This window comes from Triticum urartu, chromosome 7 (genome assembly GCF_003073215.2).
Source record: "Triticum urartu cultivar G1812 chromosome 7, Tu2.1, whole genome shotgun sequence".
NCBI classification, from domain to species: Eukaryota; Viridiplantae; Streptophyta; class Magnoliopsida; order Poales; family Poaceae; genus Triticum; species Triticum urartu.
Genome location: NC_053028.1, coordinates 139,265,387 through 139,282,479, shown reverse-complemented (window position 1 = coordinate 139,282,479; position 17,093 = coordinate 139,265,387). Strand labels below are relative to the sequence as shown.

Sequence of the window (17,093 nt, the reverse complement as noted above, 5' to 3'; positions counted from 1 at the left end):
CACTGCACTTGTTCATACTCGAGCCCTCGCGAGGCCAATCCACTAAAGCGGGACGTAGGGTTTTACACCGCAAGGTGGCCTGAACCTGGGTAAACTCTAGTGTGCTCTACTAGTTTGCTTGCTTGCATTCCATTCCCACCACCAGGAGAAGAGTGTGGCGCTAGGTAGACGTGTAGTGGGAGAGATCTTCGTCACGCCCCTGTGTTCGAATCTTAAGGGTTTTGCGGAGCCCGAAATCTGACAGGCCCATCTGGCCCAGGGTCCCGAGCACACACGTCACATCTCTGTCCTCAATCCTCACCTCATGATTCACATGAAAACCCTACCTAGCCGCCAGCCGCTTCACTCAACTCCTCTTCTCTGTTCTCTCCTACGGCAAACCTTAGCACCTAGCCGCCGCTCATCGATTCACTCAACTCTTTTCTCTCCCACGATGAACCGTAGTCCCTAGTAGCCACCTGCCGCTAACCGCTGTGGCCCGATGCCCGTGAGCCGTGAGGCCGTGACGAGTGACGGACACCGCACTGGGGCTAGCAGCACACCCCTGAGCGATGGATACCGTCGCCCTGAGCAGCGGGATGAGCCGGCGACAACCAGTTGACCACCATCGAAGTCGCGAAGCACCGTGCCCTATGCATCGCGCCGCTAGCCCCGACCCTCCCATGTCACCCTATTGCTTGCGACGTGTTCATCTGCCGGTGTTGGTCCACCTCTGAGCTCCGCCCATCTCATGCTATGATCATCTGGCCCCACCTCGCACTGGCATTGCATCACCTCCGGCGGTGCTCAAGGTGTGTTTTATTTCCTCCTCTTCCTTTTTATATATCTCTGTTGATCTCAGATCTGAATGATTTTGGTTTGTAATTTGCTACTCTGTAGATAGTGGATATACATTTGAGATCTGAATGATTGTAGTGTGTAAGATGTGCATGACTGATTGTAGTGATTTTATTTTAGATGGATGAATCTTTGTATATGTAGTGACAAACTATATCCGTTCAAATGTGAAAATTTGTTTATAATATGATGCTGAATTTTTCTTGGTTGCACCTCGCAGGAGTCATGGGAGGGTTCAGAGTTTGTGATGTTCAAACTCATGTAGATACAGTGGCTTGCTTGTAGCCTTGTAGGTGCTGCTGATGGAACAAACATAGTTTCTTTTGGTTTACTGTGTGTGTCAAATGTAAACATGTATTGGTACTCGAAGTAACATGAATCTGTGTTGTAGCAATTAATTTGGTCTGTTTGGTCGGACCGAAGACCGAATAGTAAATACCGAAGACCGAATAGGGAAGAACCGAAAAGACCAAAATTATTTTGGTCTTTAATTCTGGAAGACCGAATTCTTGGAAGACCAAAAAGACCGAACCGAACAAACCAAAAAGACCGAACGCCCGGGCATAGACGTAATGGAGATTTCTTAGGTGGAATTTATGCAACCTGCATAGCTAATTTTCTTGGTATAGATATACGCGAAGATGATATTGAATTACCACCTGCTTATCTAGATTTAATGCTATGGTTCACCACCAGTTTGTTGAGAGGAATGAATCACCTCTCCAGTACCGACTAATCTTTGACAAACACCGTGTTGTCCGTATTACTCTCCCTGCTCCTGCTTTCTTTGATTATCAGGCAAGAGGAGGATATACTATTACCAGAGAGGAGGCAGATGAGTACGAGAGGAGAGAGGAGGCCGCTCGTCGCCACGCTGTAGCTCAGCAGGCGATAGCTGCTGCATCGCAGTACGACCCCAACTATTATTATGGATATCCGCCAGGCTAGCCGTGGCCATAGACCAACTTAGGACAAGACCCTAAGCTTGGGGGAGTACGTATTTCCCACGGACATTACATTTATGTTCACACACTTATTGCTAGATGTCGGTGCTCATACTTTTTCATTGTATCATCCTTGCTAGTGTATTTTCCTTTTTTATGTTTTCTTCTTGTGTGTTTAATAAACCTTAAGAAAAACCAAAAAAAATTAGTTGTAGCTTTTAATTAATTTACCTTCCATGCTAATAGTAGTAATTAAAAAGAAAACCCAAAAATATTTATTGTTCTTCTTTTGCTTGTTGGGAGCTTTCCCGTGTAAATAGTTTTATTTCTTTTCTTTTCTTTGGGGGTTGATAGGAGAAGACCATAATTAAATTGTTGAAGTGGCTCTTATATGCATTATTGTTGATCTGACAAAAGAGCCCATATTGCCTTGTCTTCTCCTGTTTATTGAATGCTTGCAGATTCCAGCTTAGTCCAATGCACGTGCACTATTATTATTATTCACACTATTCAGTTGTGCAAGTGAAGGGCAATTATGATGATATATGATGGACTGGTTGAGATGAGAAAAGCAGGTATGAACTCGACCTCTTTTGTTTTTTGTAAATATGATTAGTTCATCGTTCCTGATTCAGCCTATTATGAATAAACATGTTTGCAATGACAACTAGAGATCATTGTTTCTTGTGCCATGCTTGATTAGCTATGAGTTATAATGGTTTACCTTGCGTGCTAACATGCTATTAAAAGGGTTATGATGTGGTATGATAGGGTGGTATCCTCCTCTGAATGATTTAAGTGACTTGACTTGGCACATGTTCACGCATGTAGTTGAAACAAAATCAACATAGCCATCACGATATTTATGTTCATGGTGGATTATATCCTACTCATGCTTGCATTAGGTGTTGATTAATTTTAATGCATGTTAATGACTGTTGTCGCTCTCTAGCTGGTCGCTTCCCAGTCTTTTGCTAGCCTTCACCTGTACTAAGCAGGAATACTGCTTGTGCATCCAAATCCCTTAAACCCCAAAGTTATTCCACATGAGTCCACTATACCTACCTATATACGGTATCTACCTGCCGTTCCAAGTAAATTTGTATGTGCCAAACTCTAAACCTTCAAATAAATATCCTGTTCTGTATGCTCGAATAGCTCATGTATCAACTAGGGCTATCTGTATCTTCCATGTTAGGCGGGATATTCTCAAGAGGAGTGGACTCCGCTCCTCACTCACGAGATAAATGGCTGGTCACTGGGATGCCTAGTCCCATGCTTTATGCAAACTAAATCAAAATAATTGCAAACAAACCTCCCCCTGGGACTCTAGTTAGTTGGAGGCACTCGTTGTTTCGAGCAAGCCATGGATTGATGCTTGTTGGTGGAAGGAGGAGTATAAACTTTACCATTCTGTTTGGGAACCGCCTATAATGTGTGTAACATGGAAGATATCGCCATCTCTTGGTTGTTATGTTGACAATGAAAGTATACCGCTCAAAATATTATTCACCTCTGTTTCAAAACCGAGCTCTGGCACCTCTACAAATCCCTGCTTCCCTCTGCGAAGGGCCTATCTATTTATTTTTATGTTGAGTCATCATCCTCTTATTTAAAAGCACTAGTTGGAGAGCACCACTGTCATTTGCATTCATTATTGTTAGTTTACATTGAGTATGACTTGACTGGATCTCTTTTACCATGAATTACAATATCTAGTCAGTCCTTAGTCTTTAAAGGTGCTCTGCATTTATGTTTTGCGGTCTCAGAAAGGGCTAGCGAGATACCACCTTGTTATATCACATTATGATTGTTTTGAGAAAGTGTTGTCATCCGAGTTTTATTATTATGGCTCGCTAGTTGATTATGCTATTGATATGAGTGAACTTGAGACCTATGCGTTATTGCAAATGTGGTTAGTTATAATCTTTGCTGAAAACTTGAATGCTGGCTTTACATATTTACAACAACAAGAGCAAACAGAGTTTGTAAAAGTTTTTCTTTATCACTTTCAGTTTTTCAACTGAATTGCTTGAGGACAAGCAAAGGTTTAAGCTTGGGGAGTTGATACGTCTCCAACGTATATACTTTTCCAAAAACTTTTGCCCTTGTTTTGGACTCTAACTTGCATGATTTGAATGGAACTAACCCGGACTGACGCTGTTTTCAGCAGAATTACCATGGTGTTATTTGTGTGCAAGAGCAAACGTTCTCGGAATGACCTGAAACTTCACGGAGCGACTTTTCAGAAAATAAGAAAAATACCTGCAAAAGATGGAGGCCAGGGGCCCCACCACCTTTGCACAAGGATGGGGGCGCGCCTGCCCCCTAGGGCACGCCCCCTACCTCGTGGGCCCCCTGTTGCCTCTCCGACTCCAACTCCACCTCCATATATTGAGTTTCGATGAGAAAAAAATTAGAGAGAAGAAATCATTGCGTTTTACAATACGGAGCCGCCGCCAAGCCCTAAAACCTCTCGGGAGGGCTGATCTGGAGTCCGTTCGGGGCTCCGGAGAGGGGAATCCGTCGCCATCATCATCATCAACCATCCTCCATCACCAATTTCATGATGCTCACCGCCGTGCGTGAGTAATTACATCGTAGGCTTGTTGAACGGTGATGGGTTGGATGGGATCTATCATGTAATCGAGTTAGTTTTGTTAGGGTTTGATCCCTAGTATCCACTATGTTCTGAGATTGATGTTGCTATGACTTTGCTATGCTTAATGCTTGTCACTAGGGCCCGAGTGCCATGATTTCAGATCTGAACCTATTATTTTTTCATCAATATATGAGTGTTCTTGATCCTATCTTGCAAGTCTATAGTCACCTATTATGTGTTATGATCCGTTAACCCCCAAGTGACAATAATCGGGATACTTACCGGTGATGACCGTAGTTTGAGGAGTTCATGTATTCACTATGTGTTAATGCTTTGTTCCGGTTCTCTATTAAAAGGAGGCCTTAATATCCCTCAGTTTCCGTAAGGACCCCGCTGCCACGGGAGGGTAGGACAAAAGATGTCATGCAAGTTCTTTTCCATAAGCACGTATGACTATATTCGGAATACATGCCTACATTATATCAACGAACTGGAACTAGTTCTGTGTCACCCTAGGTTATGACTGTTACATGATGAACCGCATCCGGCATAATTCTCCATCAATGATCCATTGCCTACGAGCTTTCCATATATTGTTCTTCGCTTATTTACTTTTCCATTGCTATTGTATCATCACTACAAAATACCAAATACATTACTTTTACTACCGTTATCTTTTGCTACCGTTACCACTACTATCGTATTACTTTGCTACTAAACATTGTGCTGCAGATATTAAGTTTCCAGGTGTAGTTGAATTGACAACTCAGCTGCTAATACTTGAGAATATTCTTTGGCTCCCCTTGTGTCGAATCAATAAATTTGGGTTGAATACTCTACCCTCGAAAACTGTTGCGATCCCCTATACTTGTGGGTTATCAGCACACAGTCATTGGACGTCTGGGAGTCACCGGTCCTCCGGAGGCTCGTGAGGGTCCGGACGTCCGGTGCCCGTCGGACATCCATAGATTCGGCTCGGGTGGGCTTTGGTCGGATGTCCGGTCGGGGTCGGACGTTCGGGGCATCGGTCGTCCGTAGTGCTTCGGAAGTTCGTAGTTTCTACTCGGGTGTGGAAGTGTCGGTCGTCCGGAGAGGGTCGGACGTCCGGAGCCTGGAGGTCGTCGGACGTCCGGGGTTCGTCGGTCGTCCGGAGCCTGGGAACTTCGAGCAGTTCTTCTTCTTGTCCAATGAACTTGCCGTCCTCACCGTCTTGTCCGTTGAGTGTAGTTGGTCTGTGGCTTTCCTCCAAGCACCTGATCACACATAGGGTTTCCACTTGAGGTAGTAGCCAATTCTCATGCATAGGTGGTAGTTCAGAGAGGAGTGAGTTCACCTTATCTCCGATAGCCTTCGCTCGGGCTCTTGTCATTGGTCCAAGTGGTGTCATAGGAGACGTAGGTAGGTCCATGGGGATGACCTTGGGATGCTCCGCATCACTCTATGATAAAAGTCTTATGTTTAATTTTGTTGCTGTTATAATAATCAACATGATGCTTCTATGCCCGTATTTTGTTTTTATCGACACCTCTCTCTCAAAGCATGTGGACATGTTTTTCGATTTCGGTTTTCGCTTGAGGACAAGCGAGGCCTAAGCTTGGGGGAGTTGATACGTCCATTTCGCATCATGTTTCCTTACTGTTATTTATAATGTTTTTATCCATAACAATGCTTTTTGGAGTAATTCTAATGCCTTTTCTCTCATAACATGCATGGTATACACAAAGAGGGAGAATTCCGACAGCTGGAAATCTGGACCTAGAAGTATTAAGAATAACTCCAAAGTACCAGAGGGGCCTACCAGGTGGGCACAACCCACCTGGGCGCGCCAAGGAGCCCAAGCGCGCCCTGGTGGGTTGTTCTCACCCAGGCCCACCTCCGGTGCCCATCTTCTGGTATATAAGTCATTTTGACCTAGAAAAAATAAGGAGATGACTTTCCGGACGGAGCGCCGCCGCCTCGAGGTGGTATTTGGGCAGGAGCACTTTTGCCCTCCGGCAGAGTGATTGTGCCGGGGGAACTTCCCTCCCGGAGGGGGAAGTCATTGTCATCATCATCACCAACAAACTCTCCCATCTTGGGAAGGGCAATCTCCATCAACATATTCAACAACACCATCTCCTCTCAAACCCTAGTTCATCTCTTGTGTTCAATCTTGTTACTGTAACTATAGATTGGTTCTTGTGGGTGACTAGTAGTGTTGATTACATCTTGTAGTTGATTACTATATGGTTTATTTGGTGGAAGATTATATGTTCAGATCCAATATGCTATTTAATACCCCTATGATCATGAGCATGTTTATCATTTGTGAGTAGTTACTTTTGTTCTTGAGGTCACGGGAGAAATCATGTTGCAAGTAATCATGCGAACTTGATAGGTGTTCGATATTTTGATAGTATGTATGTTGTGATTCCCTTAGTGGTGTCATGTGAACGTCGACTACATGACACTTCACCATATTTGGGCCTAAGGGAATGCATTGTGGAGTAGCAATTAGATGATGGGTTGCGAGAGTGACAGAAGCTTAAACTCCAGTTTATGCACTATTCCGTAAGGGACCGATTGGACCCAAAAGTTTAATGCTATGGTTAGAATTTATTCTTAATAATTTTTGTTGCGGATGCTTGTGGGAGGGTTAATCATAAGTAGGAGGTTTGTTCAAATAAGAACAACATCTAAGTACCGGTCCACCCACATATCAAATTATCAAAGTACCGAATATGAATTAAGCCAACATGATGAAAGTGACTAGATAAAATTCCCGTGTACCCTCAAGAACGCTTTGCTTATCATAAGAGACCGTTTTGGCCTGTCCCTTGTCTCAAAAGGATTGGGCTACCTTGCTGCACTTTTGTTACTACCATCGTTACTTGCTCGTTACAAATTACCTTGCTATCAAACTACTCTGCTACTTACAATTTCAGCACTTGCAGACATCACCTTGCTGAAAACCACTTGTTATTTCCCTCTGCTTCTCGTTGGGTTCAACACTCTTACTTATTGAAAAGAGCTACAATCAATCCCCTATACTTGTGGGTCATCAGGGGCCGCCGTGAGAAGTCCCGCGTTGAATGGTGCATAATGAACGCACAAAAAGTCTGGAGTTGTAATAAGTTTAAAAAATGAAATGCCTTTGTAACGGATGTGTTTCGTCCGAAACCCTGATACTTCGAAAGAGATTGTTCAGTTTGTACACGAAGTGCATCCAGTTTTTGCTGTAACCATCTCAACTTTTTAGCACATGCTATATGGGTGAAATGATGATACCATGCCAAGTTTCAACTTTTTCAGAGTTCATTTGTAGTGCCTTTTAATTTTAGGGTCATTTAGCTCAAAATAAATCATTAAATGCATGAAAAATAGCAAATGAAGACAGAAAGGGTTGAAAGTTGATGACGTGGCTTTGAATGGTGCATAAAGAACGCACAAAATTATAGATTAGTGTAGGTGAGATGGAGCAGAGAAAAAGAGTGACACGTGCACTAGTGGGGGTCGCCGTGAGAAGTCCAGCTTTGAATGGTGCATAATGAACGCACAAAATTATAGACCAGTGTAGGTGACATGGAGCAGAGAAAAAGAGTGACACGTGCACTAGTGGGGGTCGCCGTGAGAAGTCCAGCTTTAAGTGGTGCATAATGAACGCACAAAAAGTCTGAAGTTGTAATAAGTTTAAAAAAATTGAAATGCCTTTGTAACAGATGAGTTTTCGTCCGAAACCCAGATACTTCAAAAGAGATTGTCCAGTTTGTACACGAACCGCATCCAGTTTTTGCCGTAACCCTCTCAGCTTTTTAGCACATGCTATGTGGGTGAAATGATGATACCATGCCAAGTTTCAACTTTTCCAGAGTTCATTGGTAGTGCTTTTCAATTTCAGGGTCATTTAGCTCAAAACAAATCATTAAATGCATGAAAAATAGCAAATGAAGGCAGAAATGGTTGAAAGTTGATGACGTGGCTTTGAATGGTGCATAATAAACACAGTAAATTATAGACCGGTGTAGGTGAGATAGAGCAGAGAAAAATAGTGACACGTGCACTAGTGGGGGTCGCCGTGAGAAGTCCAACTTTGAATGGTGCATACTGAGCGCACAAAAAGTCTGGAGTTGTAATAAGTTAAAAAAAATAAAATGCCTTTGTAACAGATGAGTTTTTGTTTGATACCCTGATACTTCGAAAGAGATTGTCCAGTTTGTACACGAAGTGCATCCAGTTTTTGCAGTAACCCTCTCAACATTTTAGCACATGCTATGGAGTTGTAATAAGTTAAACAAATAAAGGAGAGGCGCAATGCTCACCTGCACACTGTTTAGCTTCAACCTTTGAGAAAGGACACACAGCTCCGTGCAGTCTACCATTTCCTCAAGGCCTGAAGTTAAGCAACGTGCAGGTGAGCATTGCGCCTCTCCTTTTCGTCGTTCCTCGTCTTTGCACTCAGGGCTTATAAACCGTTGCGAGTCCCTCTCGCTTGGTGAGGTGGGACTAAAAAACCGCTACAAAATGAATCAACTAAAAAATTCTAGTACTGATTTGTGACATGAACCGGTACTAAAGGTTCTGGTGGAGCCCCGGCCTGATAACAGCCTGCCACCACCTCTTTAGACCGGTTCGTGGCATGAACCGGTACTAAAAGTTCGCCACGAATCGGTACTAATGAGCACCGCCCGCCTAACTGTTGGAACCGGCACTGATGGTCACATTAGTGCTGGTTCAGTTAAAAACCGAGACTAATGTGCTTCACATTAGAATCTTTTTCTACTAGTGGACGGACGCATCAGGCCGTGCCCAGACCTTCCCATATTCGCCTTAGATATGGGTTGGGTTTAAGGAGGTGTCGAACAACTTAGCAATATAAGTTTGAGAGGATCGGTTGAGCACTGGTTGTGGAAGGGTGAGCGAAGAGGATATTGTACACGTCATGTGGTTATGGCCGGGCACTGAAGCAACAGGTGCACAAGGCAGGGCCATTAGCTTAGGTATAGGAAGGGAGGGTAGGGCACTCAATGCGGCCAATCAGCCCAACATGTGAGGGGCTCCAATTTGGGTCAGGGAACAACCGACAGCTCCAGCACGTTATTGGCCTCATCCTGCAGCGCTAGCTAGCTCTCTCTTTTCCCACCTGCACACTGCATGCGCCCGCCTGCGCAGCCCGGCCGCGTTGTGGCTAATTATGCGGCCATGCCCATGCATCATCCCGCCCATCCAAGGACTGGGACTGAACATATGTTTGCAGTTAAACCCATCATCATATCCCGCTCGATCCATCGCCAAATCCCCCATCAATGGCCACACATGAATTATGGATGAATAGTTAGCCAGCTACTAGCTGTCTAGCTGCATGCATCGATCTACCAGTGTCAGTTTTGTCAGTAAGTTAATTCGCTTGCTTACTTTTCAACGGAGACTGTAGCTACTAATGCCGCCGACCAGACCCGATTAGTCGACGATGAGCGCGCTGGTCGTTGGTGCAGGTTGACCGTGGACGTGTACGCGTACGTACGCTCGCCACTTGGTGCGAGCGTGATGTACTGACGTCGAAACTCAAAACAATACAGTCCCCACGCGCGCTTTTCGTCTTGTCCTAGTCCACCGCACGCACGCACGCGGTCAAAGCGCGCGCGCGCGCAACTTGCACTGCGCACGTACGTGCCGGGCTGTCGACGGTATATCTGCGCTGCTAGATCTCACGAGGGCGCTGGTCCGTCCGTGTACCGTGCATGTGGGCTGTGGCGCGTGGACGTACCGTGCATGTGGCGCGTAGCCGGAGCAGCCGATCGAGCAGGGGTGGGTCGTCTACTCGCGTACGTACGTACAGTGCCGTAGGCAGCGGCAATTCAACCCGGGCCCGTGGCGGGGCGACAATAAGGGCAACCCTGGCGCGCAGCGAGGACCACCCCCACGAGCAGCTTTACATATGGGGTAAGTCGCAGGGCAGCCGCAGCAGCCCGCGCGTGGGCCTGTCGCCCGATCCCGCTCCCGTCCCGTGCGCGCGCACGGACCGCCTGCATCCCCGCGCGCGCGCGTCCATCACTCGCACGTACACGGCTCCTTCTCCGGGCCGCGAGACCGTCGACCGGGCGAGCTCCTGCTCCCCGCGCGCGCCGTAATGCAAGGGCGATGAGTACGTGCGTGCGGGAATCGTCGGTGGCGATGGCCGGGTTAATCCGCTGGCGCTGTAGCTTTGGCAATTATTTCATGGGCGTACGTAGTACTGCGTTGCCCCGGCTCGCTCGGTGCGCGCTACTGTTGGGCGCCACTGTTGCACCGCGCCTCCTTCCGTTTTTTGGCACGCTTCGCTGGTGGTGCTACAGTGGGGCGGTACCGGCCGCGCTCATATGCATTCAAACCAGAGGGGCCTTTTTACTAGGTATATAGATGCCGGCACAGTTCGAACCGAACAAAGAGATTACACCACCCTAGCTACATTCTAGCCAGCCCTTGACATCGAAACGTCGACGGTGATGGTGTAGTGGTTTTCCTAGACAAAGCTAGCGCGGAGCCCTCACGGAGAGGACAGCCTACGTTTAACGTGTGAACTGTAAGGACCTTTAGAAAAATATTAATGCATGTTATAAAAAAAATACAAATCCGGTGATATAATTTTTTGTGACATGTATTAATATTTTTTAGTTGTATCTCTAATAATCAAAATTTGACATAAAATATAAAGAAGACTAAAAAACCAGGACGAAGATAGTACATACGTAATATGCTTTACGGTTGGACGAGAGAAGAGTACAAAGTGCTGGGCAATGGCATTGGCATGGCAGCCATGCATGTTTGTTAATGCCACTGTAGCTTCTCCAGTGGAGTTCGGACAATGAAGGGGCCGACTATCTATTAGTTGCCAGAAGAAAAAAAAACAGTTCAATCAATCACTTTCCCCTCCTTCCTCTGATCTCCATCCAACGGTACAGATGCCTTCTTCTTCCTTCAAGAAGTGCCACCCTCCGATTCTGGCCTGACCACTTGCCGTCGACACCTGTGGACGGCATCAATCTGCGCCACCGCACCCACCAACCCGACAGATTCGCCGCCGCCGCCACGACCTTCCCTCTAAATCCTACTGTACTCGACGTCGGCGACCATCCTGCACCCCCACACCGCGGCACCCGAATAAGTCAAGCCTCCGCCGCCTTCCGACCTTCCCTCTAAACCCCATCGTACTCCACATCAGCTACCACCCTGCACCCGAACCAATCAAGCCTTCGCCTTGCCTCTATGGCCTATCACGTCGTCATTGGTTCCGTCTCGTTGGCACCTTCCTCCTAGCTGAGTATGGATGTTGAAGTTAGTTGGAGTGTGGGGTGAGTGTGTGATAGATGGAACTCCTATTTACAACATTTCTTCTTGCGCTTCCAACTTGAAGAGGAAGAAGCATCTCTCTTTGCATCTTCAATAGATAGGAAAAAGGATCTTGACCTAAAGCCTTCGACCAAAGAAAGGGAGACTTGGTGAAGTCAGAGGTGGTTTTCCTTTCATAGATTCATGAAAGGACTTTTTGACACTAAGGTTTCAAATTGATCGACAAATGAATGACGAGTTGTTTAAGTTCCTGCTGAATCCACTATTATCGAGCCCTAGTCTGGACGTCGCGACCCCTTTCTCGGGCCTAGCTAGGTTCAGTGTGTGGGGAGGAATCAACTGGCGTGCCAAAAAAATTGCTGCTCCGTGCTTATTGCTCCCTCTTAGTTTGAAAAACGTTATTATATTATAAGACGGAGGGAGTAGCAAGCATGCAGAATTAATGGCGGCCATGTTTTGCATAATTTCTCTTCTCTCCAAGAATTTGTATTAAACCCTAATTGGCAAGATCCGGAGGATACAAATTAAAAAGAGAGAAAAAGAAAGTTCTTTAGATCGTTTGGCGATCCACCTATCTCGCTGCTTGCAGAGACTTTATAGCAAATAATTTGCCCTGATGCAATGAAATGCAAGTTGCAATCGTATGAACCGTGCAAGAATTTGGAGAAGGAACAAAGCCATAACAAGCGATCGAGTCAAGAACAGAAACAAACCAAAGAAGAACAAATCCAAAGACGAAAATTGGTAAGCCAAAGCTGTCGAACGGACCAGCGGTCACGAAGTCCTACGAGTCGCTGCCGCTCATGCTCTCGTTCGGCTCGCCACCCCCGTGCTGCAGATGCTGATGCTGATTCTGATGTTGATGGTGAGTAGTCCCTTCAGCTGCTCCATTGTGCCCCGCCACGGTGACCTCCGACGCCGCTGCATGCTGCCCACGGTACGCGTTGAGCGCGGCGAGGATCCCCATGTGCCCCTCGCCCGCTGCTGCTGATCCGCCGCCGCCGGCCTGGCCGAGCCCCAGCTGCTGCGCGTGCACTGCCATCGGCGCGGGGATGTTCATGAAATGTAGCCCGCTCGGCACGCCGCGGTACACGGTCGCCGAGCCGCCGCCGCCGCCGCTTCCGGGTTGCGGGAACGTCCAGATCGACTCGCCGCCACCGGCAGGCGCCGCTCCGGCGGCCTGGGCGTTGCTCGTCGGCACCATCCACACAGTGCCCGGCATTTGGCTCTGCGTGTACCCGGCCATCTGTTGCTGGTACTGTTGCTGCTGTTGCTGTTGGTGGTGATGATGTTGTTGCTGCTGCTGCTGCATTTCTTGCTCCCAACGCCGCTTCCTGGACAGTTCCGTGTTGGCCGCAGCCGTCGCCGACGACGGCGAAACGTCGAGGCCGACGCTTCCGGAGTGGAAGCTCAGCAGCAGCGGGGACGACGACGAGGTGGTGGTGGAGGCCGGGCTCTCGAGGCCACCGCCGAACCCGAGACCGACGAAGCGGTCCCACGCGTCCGCCCGTGGGCCACCTCCAAAGCGAGAGCCCGGCAGGCCGGCGGCGCGGAGGTGGGCGGGTATGGTGGAGAGCATGGAGCCGGAGGAGCGGAGGGAGATGTTGAGAGATGTGAAGTTGGCCGGGATGGTGCCTGTGCCGGTGGCCGCGATCACAGCGGGCTCCGCCTGCTGCAGGAGCCACTCGATGGTCTCGCCGTCCGTCTTGTGCCCCAGTTCCCGCGTCAGCTGGAACACCCGCGCCGCGCAGATCGCCGGCATCCGGATGCGGCGGCCGCGCCCGTCCACCTTCGTATGCCGGTCCTTGCTCGTGGTCCGCTTAGGCGGTGCCGCCTTCCGCACCTGCAGCTCCCCCGTCGCCGACCCATTCGTCCCGAGCCCAGCAGCCGGGGAGATGGAGCACGGATGCTCCTCCTTCTTCTCGAGGAGCTGCAGGGGGAAGTTGGGGCGGCGACCTCCACCGGCGTCCCCGGTAACGTCCATGGTCTCGATTAGGCCATAGACATATACACACGAGAACACACGGTGCTGTCTTTTGGTTGGGGGAAGTTGAGCGGTGGGTTCGGTGACGTACCGAGCTGTTCTTGTGGGGTTTTGCTCAGCTGGTTAGGTGATGTGGGGACGGCGGTGGTGGCGGCGGCGGCGGCGCTAAGAGTGAGAAAGAGATCGAACAGGAGAGAGAGAGAGGGGGGAGCTAGCTGTTAGGGAAACACTCTAGCTAGGTTGGCGAGAAATATTTTTCATATGGTAGTATGATGATGAGAGAGATGGGCGCCCGTGGAGATCAATCAACAAGCACTATTTTATGGTGTTTTGGTGGGTGTGCCTCGTCTGTGCGCTGCAGGGAAGACGATGGCTGGAGGAGGGGGAGGAGCATATGATAGGGAAGGGGAGCGAAGGTGGAGAGAGAGAGAAGGGGGGAGAGAGAGCGAGGGAGAACATCAAGGCAGGAGATGATGGTGTACTTTGTCGGGATTGGAGGAGAGAGATCACGACGCATTAAAGGTATGTTTTAGAGAGAGAGGATAAGGAGGACGGGAGCGAAATCATTAGCTACACTTTAGCTCTTGTTGGCGGTAACGAAAAGGCCCGCCAGAGAAAAAAAAGTCACTTCTTTGTATAGGTTTCACAAAATATATGTACTCCCTCCGTAAACAAATATAAAAGCCTTTAGATCATTAAAATAAAATAATGATCTAAACATTTTTATATTTCTTTACAACAAGAGTATTTTTTTATACTCCTCGGCTCCTATGAGTATCCTGATAAACTGAATCGACAAGTCTTGAGATTGAGTAAGTAATCACATGTGTCTAGTTAACGACGGAAACATGGCCACTAAATGAAAATTATTCCATCTTTATAAGATGTGGATACGTCTTCAACGTATCTATAATTTTTGATTGCTCCATGCTATATTATCTACTATTTTGGACTATATTGGGCTTTATTTTCCACTTTTATATTATTTTTGGGACTAACCTATTAACCGGAGGCCCAGCCCAGAATTGATGTTTTTTTTGCCTATTTTTGTGTTTCAGATAAACGGAATATCAAACGGAGTCCAAACAGAATAAAATATTCGGGAACGTGATCCAGGAGACTTGGACTCTGCTCCAAGGAACAAAAGAGGCGGTCACGAGGGTGGGGGGCGCGCCCCCTGCCTCGTGGGCCCCTCGTTCCTCCTCCGATGTACTTCTTCCTCCTATATATACACACGTACCCCCAAACGATCAGAACAGGAGCCAAAAACCTAATTCCACCGCCGCAACTTTCTGTATCCATGAGATCCCATCTTGGGGCCTGTTCCGGAGCTCCGCCGGAAGAGGGCCGTCATCACGGAGGGCTTCTACATCATCCTAGCCCCTTCGATGAAGTGTGAGTAGTTTACCTCAGACCTTCGGGTCCATAGTTAGTAGCCAGATGGCTTCTTCTCTCTCTTTGAATCTCAATACAAAGTTCTCCCCCTCTCTTGTGGAGATCTATTCGATGTAATCTTCTTTTTGCGATGTGTTTGTTGAGACCGATGAATTGTGGGTTTATGATCAAGTCTATCCCGTTTGGTTTGGCCAACTAGATTGGTAGTTCTTGCCATGGGAGAAGTGCTTAGCTTTGGGTTCGATCTTGCGGTGTCCTTACCCAGTGACAGAAGGGGCAGCAAGGCACATATTGTATCGTTGCCATCGAGGATAACAAGATGGGGCTTATTTTATATTGCATGAATTTATCTCTCTACATCATGTCATCTTGCTTAAGGCGTTACTCTGTTTTTAACTTAATACTCTAGATGCATGCTGGATAGCGGTCGATGAGTGGAGTAATAGTAGTAGATGCAGAATCGTTTCGATCTACTTGTCACGGACGTGATGCCTATATACATGATCATGCCTAGATATTCTCATAACTATGCTCAATTCTGTCAATTGCTCAACAGTAATTTGTTCACCCACCGTAGAATACTTATGCTCTTGAGAGAAGCCACTAGTGAAACCTATGGCCCTCGGGTCTATTCTCATCATATCAATCCCCATCACTTTAATATTGCTTTGCTTTTACTTTTTACTTTGCATCTTTATACCAAAAATACCAAAAATATTATATCTATCAGATCTCACTCTCGTAAGTGACCGTGAAGGGATTGACAACCCCTAATCGCGTTGGTTGCGAGTAGCTATCGCTTTGTGCAGCTACGAGGGACTTGAGCGTGGGCTCCTACTAGATTGATACCTTGGTTCTCAAAAACTAAGGGAAATACTTACGCTACTCTGCTGCATCATCCCTTCCTCTTCGGGGAAAACCAACGCAAGCTCAAGACGTAGCAGACGTCAATGCATCAAATTTAAGATTTGCTCTCTGATGGACTGGGGTATCACTACCCTCCTAGACATTCGGGTCAATAGCTCCATTGCGACACATTTCATGTGAATTGGAAGGAGTGCGACGTAGTTGCCAGAAATAGCTCTTGTGCACCGTCTTACGTGACAAAATAGCCCCAATATGACCAGGTGATTAAAACATGGGTCCGGTCATGAACGGGACCGCAGTTAAGGTAAAAATAGGGGGTCAAACTAATCGGTGGTGGGTCCTACTTGGCAGTGCATCGATTCCCCGCCTGACTGAACACGTGCTTCTCCCCTGCTTCTAGTTGCTGCTCTCTTCTTCGTTCTCGTCGGCGGCGGCGGCGGCGGAGGTGACGGCCGTGGCTGCGCATGTGGTGAGTGTATTCGGCACCATTTCCCTCCGTCTTGAGTTAGATCTGACCAAGTGAGCCTCTGTTTGCCCCCGTTTTCCACAAGATCCAGATTGTGGAGGTGGGTGAGACTGGGGAGCGAAGGCGGGGCGGCGTTGGGCTGAACGAGATGGATCCACGAGAGACTACGTCGACTAGGTAATCACCCTGTCCAACCTCTTCAACCCCGCGATGTGTGCCTCGTCTTCTTCCGCTGCGCCTCACAGTGCCCGCCATTGATAAACAGGGGGAATGTTGCTCGTACCTTCGAATTCAGTGTTTAATTCTTACCATCTAAAGCAAAGCTAGTTGATGGTAGCGTGCGAGACATAGAGAGAGATACAATTGTGAAATGTGAGGTTGAATTTGAAGAGATTGATCCACAGGAAATACAGAGCATGGAAGAGAGGGCCGTGAGGAATGTTGTGGAGAAAATTGGGGAAATCATTTTTTGGGGTCCAGAGCAAGAGGTGGCATTGTTACAGTTTGATAATTGGAAGAGTGAGTATGTGAGAATTGAGAATGGTGAAGAGATGGTTGATGAAATCGATCGGCAAGACGGCTGGGCAAGAAAACAGACTACCTTTCATGCATAGCTCGTTGATCTGAAATCAGATTCTAAGGTTGGATATGTGCCCTCAAAGTTGGCTTTGCAGATGGTACATGATGATTGGG

At 47.5% G+C, this 17,093-nt stretch overlaps 1 protein-coding gene across 1 annotated transcript; it reads right to left on the bottom strand.

Moving 5' to 3' along the window:
• Window positions 1-12,310: 12,310 nt before the first annotated feature.
• LOC125521255 (transcription factor TCP15-like) lies at window positions 12,311-14,137 on the bottom strand. Its single transcript, XM_048686320.1, has one exon. The coding sequence runs from the start codon at window positions 13,670-13,672 to the stop codon at window positions 12,473-12,475; it is 1,200 nt and encodes a 399-aa protein (XP_048542277.1). The 5' UTR covers window positions 13,673-14,137; the 3' UTR covers window positions 12,311-12,472.
• Window positions 14,138-17,093: the final 2,956 nt, after the last annotated feature.